At 49.2% G+C, this 11,435-nt stretch overlaps 1 protein-coding gene across 1 annotated transcript in view; it reads left to right on the forward strand.

Moving 5' to 3' along the window:
• bace1 (beta-secretase 1) overlaps positions 1–10,290 on the forward strand; it is a gene marked incomplete at its 3' end in the record, with an annotated part of 20,761 nt that extends 10,471 nt beyond the window's left edge. Inside the window, exon 7 of the mRNA XM_084339191.1 lies at positions 10,119–10,290. Coding sequence (XP_084195317.1) covers positions 10,119–10,290 — 172 coding nt within the window. The remainder of the gene's footprint in view (positions 1–10,118) is intronic.
• Positions 10,291–11,435: the final 1,145 nt, after the last annotated feature.

The raw sequence follows: 11,435 nt of genomic DNA on the forward strand, positions 1-11,435 counted from the left end.
GATGAGCGAGAGCCGGAACCAGTCCTTCAGGATCTCCATCCTGCCGCAGGTAACATCTCCCTCTATCTGATGAGCGAGTGCCGGAACCAGTCCTTCAGGATCTCCATCCTGCCGCAGGTAACATCTCCCTCTATCTGATGAGCGAGAGCCGGAACCAGTCCTTCAGGATCTCCATCCTGCCGCAGGTAACATCTCCCTCTATCTGATGAGCGAGTGCCGGAACCAGTCCTTCAGGATCTCCATCCTGCCGCAGGTAACATCTCCCTCTATCTGATGAGCGAGAGCCGGAACCAGTCCTTCAGGATCTCCATCCTGCCGCAGGTAACATCTCCCTCTATCTGATGAGCGAGAGCCGTAACCAGTCCTTCAGGATCTCCATCCTGCCGCAGGTAACATGATTGGATTAGATTAGATTAGAATGTATTGTCATTATACATAGTACAACGGAAATAGGTTTGGCATCCAACCAGAGTGCTAATGTAATTGTGCAATAGTAATATACAATGTACAGGTGATTAAACTGGGTATAAAATATATAATTGAGTACTACAGCGTATAGTGCTAATCAGATGTATGTACATAGTTGTAGTATTAATATGTACAGTGATACAGGTATAAAGACACTATGGTAGTAAGTCATACGTAACTAGTAAGAGTAGGTAAGGGATATGTACAGATATAGATAAAAAGGATTATATGCAGTTATATTCAGACAGATATATATGGATATATATATACAGTAAGAATATATATGGTATATATATGCAGTAAATATACAAGATACACTACATACCTCCTGTTTGCCAACATCCTGTCAAGGTCTGTGAATCACAAAGGTTTAGTTGTGACTTGTTGCAGAAGTGAACAAGAGAGTGAGTGAGATCCTGGGTCTATGAGACAGTAGCGGCCCGTACTATCTACTGTTGGGTGGTCGCAGGGGGTTCACGTTAGGTCGAGTTGAAAATGTAACATTAATAAATGCTCTGGAGCAATCTCTCTCTCTGTCTCTCGGATCAATCCAATAAAATAATTAACACATGTATATGTTGTCATTTTAAACAACTCACCATTCATTCATTCATTCATCCATTATGCATCAGCAGCAGCTAAAATAATGTTATAGTTCACAACACAGCAGCGCGTTTTGAATCGCTATTATCATCTCAGCAAGCCAAGCACTGTCAATACTTTCCGTAGCCGCATTTCTCGGAGACACAGGAAGCATCGCTGTGTTGAGAGAGCGAGAGAGAGAGAGAGCGAGAGAGAGAGAGAGACTCACTGTTTAGTCGAAACGTCCAGGGCAGGAGGGCTTGATAAAGTGTATAATCCACTGTCCCAGACTGTTGATGTATATCCAGACCACTGTCCAGACTGCATCCGCCATATAGCTTGTTGTTAGCGAAGTGTTAGCACCACACAACACAAGTACTGTGATGATGTCTTTGCCCATTTCCGTGTCGAACAGACTGCTCTAAGACAAACTCTAACCTTAACCAACTTTAAAAGAGTGCCTAAGCTTAACCGTCGAAAGAACTTGCCGTCACGCTCTAAGACAAATAGCTGCATGATCACAACAACACAAGTTACACAACAGCTACAACAGAAACTGACGTCGGCCAATCAGAGAGCGTCTCCGCGAAATGCGGCTACGAAAATTCTAGACGCTGCTAAGGCTGCTTGACTAGACCGCTTCAAATCGCGCCCGGCTTCCATCATAAACATCATATTTCAACGCACAGCGCGTTACGCACTGATTGGCTGCGACCGATACAGCGATGAAACAGTGACGCGCACTCAGAGCGCTATTGCGTCTAGCCCGGGCCGAGAGAAATACGGCTAGGAGAAATGCGGCTATGCGACAGTGAGTCACTTCCTGTTCAGGAAAACTATTATTTTTATTTGATATATTAACATTATATTGTGCATTGGAAACACAAACATACTTAAAATGAGTAAATATTATTCATTTTAAACATGTTTATATTATTTATAGGGCTATAAAATAAAAAACAAAAAAAACATTTCTTGTTCTTCTCTCTTTTAACCAGGGGGGGCGGCGCCCGAGCGCCCCTAGTGGCGAGCCGCCACTGCTATGAGATAGTTTGCAGCAATAGGTAGTACATCCAGCCGACTTCATCCAGAATAAGCACTGTATCACAGTAGTGGTCTCATAGTCGCTGAACATCCAAAATGTTGTCAAATTTGATGTCTCAACCTGATGATCTATTGGCCTTGTCATAGAGCCGGTGGTGGGTTATACAAGTGATCTACCACCCAGTTGTAGGGAAGCCATTGGGAGGGAAAACTATTGCGTAACAACCAGGCACGAATGTGGACCCAAATTCAGACAGGAGACAGATGACGAGGAGAACCCAATGGTTTGAAGCAGGCAGGCAGATACAGAATAACCGTGGGGAAGGATGGCTGACTACACTAGTACAAGTAGTAACTGGGGAAGACGAGATAAATACTAAAGGGAGTGATGACTGATTGAAGACAGCTGGTGAGACACAGGGAGATTAGGGCTGGTGCCTGAATGCCATTTTTAAGGGGTCAGACATTTGTTGGTGTTTCTGAACGAAGCTCCGAACATTCGCTCTCACAAAAAACACCTAAAAAATCAGGCATACTGTAGGCAGCGAGGTAAAATGTTCTTTCACAATGTAATCACAATGGCAGCTCCACTCATTGCTTCTGCTTTTAACTCATCATTTAACTATGATATATGCGGATACAAAGCCATTGAATTATTGTACAAGTACCTTAGGAGAGCAATTGTTATTATACAACTCTTACCTGTCCGATCCAAAGACATTAAAAACGACTATAACAGCTAGCCACAACTTCAGCGTATCCTTCCATATCACACAGTTCACTTTTTACATCCTCCATGAAACATGTTCTCTTGGTTTCTTATCTTGGCTGCCTGTAACCAAGCATATCTTTCTAAATGTATTTTTTCTATTTATTCTTTTGGACAGCTATGCCCCTCTGCCTCCATGCTGAACTTGATCTATAACCCGAGGACTGCTATCGCATTGTAATGAAAGCTTTTCAATAGATCAAAGCCTAGCAATGACTCTGAAAATCTGTTCACTGGGTTTTATTCATTCTGGCTGTGAGAGACCTTTTAGAGATAATGGAATGAATGAAGTCTATAGTCAAAGAAGGATGTGTGGCTTCAACTTAGAACTCTGGTGAGAGGCCAGTGGCCTTGGTGAAGATAAGACAGAGAAATAAGAAAATAAGAAAGAGCTTTAGAAAAATGCTACATACTTCTGTTTTGCATGCTTATTTCCAGTGGTGGAAAGTATTTTACTCAAGTAGTGTACTTCAATTTCAAACTACAGTACTTGTACTTCACGTAAGTATGTTCATTTGAGGGAACTTTATACTTTTACTCGGCTACATTTCAAAGGAAATATTGTACTTTTGACTCCACTACATTTATCTGAACCCATCAGTTACTAGTTACTTTGAAGAAAAAGATTTTACATAGAAAACATGGCAAAAATGTATGAAGATTATATACTTTCACATTTGAAGCCTGCCAACTTCAAGAGGGTGTAATCAGAGCAGCATAACTGGACCACATACCGCTTTAACATAACCTTTAATCAGAGCTGCATAACTGGACCACATACCACTTTAACATAACCTTTAATCAGAGCAGCATAACTGGACCACATACCACTTTAACATAACCTTTAATCAGAGCCGCATAACTGGACCACATACCACTTTAACATAACCTTTAATCAGAGCAGCATAACTGGACCACATTTACATTTACATTTAATCATTTAGCTGACGCTTTTATCCAAAGCGACTTACAAGTTCTGTACGACAAGTCATCAGGAAGGGCACAATTCTATCAGCTGAGTAACAATTTTCATCAAAGTGTTGAGTGCTACAGTATAGGTTAGTTTATTAGGACAAGTGCATGACAGTAAGGTTAGTTAGGGTTAGAGTTTATTTTTTTCAGATAATGGTTGAAGAAGTGCGTCTTTAGTCGACGGCGAAAGATTGGACAGGTTTTGGCTGTCCTAACTGGGGTTCATTCCACCATTGTGGGGCAAGGATTGAGAAAAGGCGGCTTCTCCTTGATGACCCTCCCGGAGCTCGGATAGGAGTGGGTCTGAGACGGCCAGAAGATGCAGCGTAGGGGTCTTGAGGGTGTGTAGTTAGAGACCATTGACCGTGTGAGGATTGGTCCGATTCCGCACGCTTCAAGGTACCAATTACCTTCGCGCACCTGAAGTGAGTTCTAATCAGCTCGGTGGAGCCCTTATATACTCTGGTGTTCCTAACGTTCTGTGTCGGGTCATTTTGGATTACCACTGGCTGCTGCTTGTTTCTTCCCGTGTTGTACCTCGTCTTTTTCTCTCCAGGACGTCTATGGCTTTGCTCTGCCATCCGTTTGATCTCTGCCTCGTAGACCGCTTTGCGCAATTGCGCCTTGGTGAGTTTTGGAACGTACTTTTTTTGGATACTCTGTTTTTCTCGCATTTTCATGGACTCGGGACCTTTCTGTTTTTTGTGTGTTTGGGTAACACTGAAGAGGAGCCGCTTGTTGTTGTTACTGACTCAGCTAAACAATTCTGGACTGCATTGTATTCCGTTCGCTCGTCTTGTTGACATTATCTCTCTCTCTGTTTCCCGAGTGGATCGTCAAGTAGCTGCAGAGCCGCAGAGTCAGAGGCGCAACGCCACAGTGCCGTCTCTGCTCTGAAGACGAGCTGCAGAGCCGCAGACAACTCTGCCAAGAACATTCTCCCTTTGTGCTTTAGTTGTTTTCGCTCATTTCTGTTTTGTAAATAAATACGCCCTGGTTTTTGGCTAACTCTGAACTACCTGTCTGTGCCGTGCTATTGGGGTTGTTGACAAACCATAACATTACGACCCGACCATGTCAACCCCAGCCGACACAGACAGAGTTAGGGCAGCGTTGGCGGTCCAGATCGAGTTGACCAACGACCACACCCAACAGTTAGGTGCGGCTGCGGCTGCTGTACAGGACCTCCGGGCCCAGGTCCAGCCTATTCAGGAGTCTCTTAACACTCTGGCCACCCAGCAGACAACCCAGGGTAATCAGCAGGCTGATATTCTGCACCAGCTACAGGCTCTCAGTGCAGCATTTAACACCCTGCTTTTAACCCCACCTGTCCCAGGAGTCCCAGCCAGATCACCACCCGCAGCCGCGACAGACCCCGTACCTCCCGACCTCGCACCTCGGGAGCCCCGTCTCTCCGAACCACGTTTGTTCGACGGTAACTTCGAGGATTGTGCCACATTCATCATGCAATGTGAGTTGGTTTTCCTTCATCAACCCAGCCGATTTACGTCAGAGGGAGCCCGAGTAGCTTACATGACTAACCTGCTCACAGGCCGAGCAGCACAGTGGGTTACTGCTTCCTGGTCTATGAGGGCTGATTTTTGTTTCTCCTACCCAGACTTCGTGGCAGAGCTCCGAAGGGTTTTCCACCACCCAGCTCGTGGCCAGGACCCAGGAGCTCGGTTGGGCACCTTCCGGCAGGGCAGTGGCAGTGTCACTGACTACGCGCTGGAGTTCAGACTGGCCGCAACCGAGAGCGGTTGGAACGATCGGGCGCTTCATCTCACCTTCCTGAGGGGGCTCAACGACGCTGTAAGGGACCAGCTCGCGACCCGAGAGGAGCCCGATTCTCTCGAGGGCCTAATCAGCCTCGCTATTCGCATCGACGGACGCCTCCGGGAGAGAAGGCGTGAGAGAGCCCGACTGGGACCCCCAGACGTTCCCCAGACCCCCCGTACTCGTGACAGTACTGCTGTCCATCCTGCCCCCTCTGCGACTGGTGGTCCTTTCCCCTCCCGGTCTGTGACCGAGGAGGAACCCATGCAGCTGGGACGCACACACCTTAGCCAGGCTGAACGGGAGTCCAGGCTCAGGTCCGGCCTTTGCCTCTACTGCGGCCGGGATGGACACCGTATCTCCCATTGCCCTACCCGGCCAAAAGACCAGGCTCGCCGGGACCCCGAGAGATCCTGGTGAGCCGTTTTTCCTGGCCGGAACCCACCTCTCGGAAGGAGCTACAGAGCTTCCTCGGGTTCGCAAACTTCTACAGGAGATTCATCTGGAACTACAGCCAGGTGGCGGAACCACTTACCAGGCTGACCTCTCCCTCCCTGCCGTTTGACTGGTCTCCAGCGGCCTGCGCTGCGTTCCGTTCCCTCAAGAAGAGGTTCACCACCGCCCCGGTCTTGCTCCACCCAGACCCCAAGAGGCAGTTCATTGTGGAGGTGGACGCCTCGGATACTGGACTAGGGGCTATCTTGTCTCAGCAGTCGGCGACGGACCAGAAGGTCCATCCGTGCGCTTTCTACTCACGTCGTTTCCTTCCTGCCGAGAGGAACTATGACATTGGCAACCGGGAGCTGCTGGCGGTAGTGGCTGCCTTGGAGGAGTGGCGTCATTGGCTGGAGGGGGCCGAGGAACCGTTCACCATTTGGACGGACCATAAGAACTTGACGTACATCCGTGCATCCAAGCGCCTCAACGGCCGGCAGGCAAGGTGGGCCAGCTTCCTCAGTCGGTTCGACTTCTCGCTGACCTTTCGCCCTGGGTCCCGCAACACGAAGGCCGACTCTCTGTCCCGGTTACACTCCAAGGGGGCTCCAACCACTGAGGATCCGACTCCCATCCTCCCAGAGGCCAGGGTGGTGGGAGTGGTCACCTTGGGCATCGAAACCGTGGTCAGGCGTGCCCTACGTTTCCATCCCGCTCCCAGCAACGTACCCGTTCGTCGCCTCTTCGTCCCCGACTCAGTCCGGTCCCGGGTTCTCCAATGGGGCCATACCAGCCGGTTTGCCTGTCACCCCGGCGTTCATCGCACGTTCTCCTTCCTGGCTCGTCGATTCTGGTGGCCCACCATGAGGAACGACGTCAAGGAGTTTGTTCTGGCCTGCACGGTCTGCGCCCGCAGCAAGGCCTCCCACCAGGCACCCTCCGGGCTTTTACAGCCACTTCCCATTCCGAGCCGCCCTTGGTCCCATGTGGCGTTGGACTTTGTCACGGGTCTTCCATCGTCCCAGGGAAACACATGCCTTTTGACTGTGGTGGATCGGTTCAGCAAGGGGGTTCACCTCGTGGCCCTTCCCAAGCTTCCCTCAGCTTCCGAGACAGCGGACCTCCTGACAAGCCACGTGTTCCGCCTCCATGGTTTCCCCCAGGACGTCGTCTCAAACCGGGGTCCCCAGTTCACTTCCCAGGTATGGCGGGCCTTTTGCAAGGGATTGGGGGCAACTGTCAGTCTTTCGTCTGGTTATCATCCCCAGACCAACGGACAAACAGAGAGGATGAACCAGAGCGTGGAGTCTGCTCTCCGTTGTGTTGCCGCTGAGAGACCCGCTTCCTGGAGCCGGTTCCTTCCCTGGGTCGAGTACGCCATCAACTCCCTGGTCAGTTCCGCCACCGGCCTCTCACCATTCGAGGTATCCCTGGGCTACCAACCCCCTCTTTTCCCTGCACAGGAGTCGGAAGTGGCAGTTCCCTCCGTGCAGGATCATCTCGACCGGTGTCGTCAGGTCTGGGAGATCACCAGGACTGCGCTGCTCCGGTCATCGGAGCGCGCCAGTCATGGAGCTGACCGACGCCGGATCCCTGCGCCGACGTACCACCCTGGGCAGAGGGTATGGTTGTCTGCCAAGGATCTTCCGCTTCGATCCTCGGCCAAGAAGCTTAACCCCCGGTTCGTCTGCCCTTTTGAGATCCAGAATGTGCTCAGTCCCGCGGCGGTGAGTCTTAAGCTTCCTGCGTCCATGCGCATTCACCCCGTTTTCCATGTGTCCCAGGTTAAACCTGTCTCTCTCAGTCCCCTGATGCCTCCTGCTCCAGATCCGCCTCCTCCCGAGATGGTGGACGGACACCCCCAGTGGAAGGTCCGTCAGCTCATGGACGTCCGACGGCGGGGACGGGGGTTCCAGTACCTGGTGGACTGGGAGGGATGCGGTCCGGAGGAACGGAGCTGGGTCTCCCGCCAGCTCATCATGGACCCCGCCCTGGTCACCGACTTCCATCGGTCCCATCCGGGGAAGCCGCGGCCGGGCGGGTCGCCGGGTGGCTCCCGTGGAGGGGGGGGTACTGTGAGGATTGGTCCGATTCCGCACGCTTCAAGGTACCAATTACCTTTGCGCACCTGAAGTGAGTTCTAATCAGCTCGGTGGAGCCCTTATATACTCTGGTGTTCCTAACGTTCTGTGTCGGGTCGTTTTGGATTACCACTGGCTGCTGCTTGTTTCCTCCCATTTTGTACCTCGTCTTTTTCTCTCCAGGACGTCTATGGAAGTCGCCGCTGTTGCTTTGCTCTGCCATCCGTTGGATCTCTGCCTCGTAGACCGCTTTGCGCAATTGCGCCTTGGTGAGTTTTGGAACGTACTTTTTTTGGATACTCTGTTTTTCTCGCATTTTCCTGGACTCGGGACCTTTCTGTTTTTTGTGTGTTTGGGTAACACTGAAGAGGAGCCGCTTGTTGTTTTTACTGACTCAGCTAAACAATTCTGGACTGCATTGTATTCCGTTCGCTCGTCTTGTTGACATTATCTCTCTCTCTGTTTCCCGAGTGGATCGTCAAGTAGCTGCAGAGCCGCAGAGTCAGAGGCGCAACGCGACAGTGCCGTCTCTGCTCTGAAGACGAGCTGCAGAGCTGCAGACAACTCTGCCAAGAACATTCTCCCTTTGTGCTTTAGTTGTTTTCGCTCATTTCTGTTTTGTAAATAAATACGCCCTGGTTTTTGGCTAACTCTGAACTACCTGTCTGTGCCGTGCTATTGGGGTTGTTGACAAACCATAACAGACCGGAGGTAGGCAGGAGCGGTTCCCTTTGCTGCACGGTATGCCAGGTCGAGGGCCTTGAAGCGGATTCGTGCAGCAATGGGGAGCCAGTGCAGGTCCCTAAGAAGTGGGGTGACATGGGCTGACTTCGGTAGGTTTGAGATCTGGCGGGCCGCTGCATTCTGAATGAGTTAATGAGGCTTGGTGGCAGTGGCCGGGAGGCCAGCGAGCAGTGCGTTGCAGTAGTCGAGGCGGGAGATGACTGTTGATTGGACGAGGAGTTGGGTGGCTTCTTTTGTCAGGAAGGGGCGGATCCTTCTGATGTTGCTCAGGAGGAATCTGCAGGTTCTGGTTGTCGCTGCGATGTGAGCGGAGAAGTTCAACTGGTCGTCGAGGACAACACCAAGGTTCTTGGCGGTCGGGGACATGGTCACAGCTGCATTCTCGACTGTGATGGAAAGGTCGATCAGGGGGGAGGATTTGGCCGGCAGGTGGAGCAATTCTGTTTTGCTTAGGTTCAGTTTGAGGTGGTTGGTCGTCATCCAGGCGGAGATGTCGGACAGACAGGTCGAGATCCGCTCAGAGTGGGTTTAGTTCTTATTTATTGATTTATTGATTTATTTATTCACTGTCATTTGCAGTGTTGGTGTAGTGCTTTTATTTATTTTCAGACATCACGATGCGTCGTTGAGGCATGACTGTAAATGTAATTTTTTATCATACAAATATTGTCGTATTTATTATTATTATAATTATTTAATTCCGAGGATGTCTGTAGAATCGACCTGAACGCAATCACCATGATTCCTCCCAAATAAAGCCCTTAAGAAAATGGCGCACACCAGTCTGTCCCACTTATGACTGCTCTTCCGTGCTCGTAAATCCTGCTCTTAGCTACGAGAGAATCCCGAGAAGGAACCGTTCGTGAATGACAAAATCTGCCCGAAAAGGTCATAAGTGGAGCTACAATGAAATTTGCTCTTAACTTTTGTCGTAAGTCCATTGGTGCATGAGACCCAATGAATTGAGGGTTGAATGCTCCAAAGCACTGGAATACACAAACATCATGTAGAATGCATACTTTTACTTTAGATACTTATATACATCCAATAGCAAATACTTCTCTACTTTTACTTAGGTAGAATTTGAATGGAGGACTTTTACTTTGACCAGAATACTCGTTTATCTGAGTATTTCTACTTTTAAAAGAACTGCATACAAACACTCTCCCTCACATCCTCTCTCTCCCTGCCTCACAGCAGCCTACTGTTTCACCCCACTCCCCTGTCTCTGTCTGCCCCTCCTGCAGCAGTACTTGCGGCCTGTAGAAGACGTGGCTTCGGCCCAAGAGGACTGCTATAAGTTTGCTGTGTCTCAGTCCAGTACAGGGACGGTCATGGGAGCCGTCATCATGGAGGGCTTCTATGTGGTCTTCGACCGCGAGAGGAAGCGCATCGGCTTTGCCGTCAGCACCTGTCACGGTGAGGAGGAGAGGAGAGGAGGGGAGAGGAGAGGAGGGGAGAGGAGGGAAGGTGGGAGGGGGGGAGTAGGGGATGAAAGTTGGGGGGGGGGGGGGGGGGGGGGCAGCATTAGAGACATTGGTCCTCATTCTCAAACATGTTTGTAAGTACTTTTGTAAATATCTTGGTAAAAATGTCATACTAACTAATGTATTTATTCCTGAACACGTGAAACGGTCTTCGTAGGTGGCCAGAATCAACACAGCTGGATTCTCATGAATGAGAAACATCTCTTAAACTTAAAGCGCATTCTCGTACACCTGGGCCCTCATTCATCAACTTGACGTAGAAAATGTTCTATTTCCACACGTAAGCACAGAATTTAGAATGAGTGCACGCACAAAATAAACGGGATTTACCACACGTGCGTACGCAGGTTCTACGCACACCTGTCATGATAAATATCACCTTGGCCCTGCGCCAAGGCTCGTGCACACTTTCACGTATTTGCATACCAAAACCGCCCCGATTAACCATATACGGTAATGGACACCCCCATGAAATGTGGAAGAATGGACTAAACCGAGGGAAGCGTGTTATGAGACAGGCTGACAGACGTGTACACGTACGGTGATGTCGGATATGATATCTACTATTAACCATTGCTGCCTGGGCAGCGCAAACACTAATAAAGACCGTGCTGGAATATGACTGCCTTTTTCCGTTTTGTTTGATTAATACCCAGGGATTAAAGTTCTCCTCAATTTTATTCCAAATCGCAACGGATTTTCCGTCAATTTTCTACCTGCTGCATATGATTTCTAGAGGCATACAATCTATTTTGATGTCAGTATTGGGTAGCCTATATAAACAATAATACGAGAGCATATACAAGAACAATGAATCTCACTGCCAATGATGTAGCCTATACGCCATGTGTAGCCTGCCTATATGTGATCAATACAAACATGAACTTGAATTCCATCATGTCTGTGTGCGGGTCACTGCGGGAACTCACAAGGCTGTTGTCACAATGTAAATAAGAACGTGCGCTGAAAAGTTACAGTATGTAGTTGGTTGATTATTTGTATGACAGTCAGTAAACCCTTTCAAAAAGTATCCGTTTTATTTAATGAATTGAAAACATTCAGCATCGCCTTCCTCCC

This window comes from Notolepis coatsorum (assembly GCF_963971535.1).
Source record: "Notolepis coatsorum genome assembly, contig: SCAFFOLD_1337, whole genome shotgun sequence".
Taxonomy (NCBI): Eukaryota; Metazoa; Chordata; class Actinopteri; order Aulopiformes; family Paralepididae; genus Notolepis; species Notolepis coatsorum.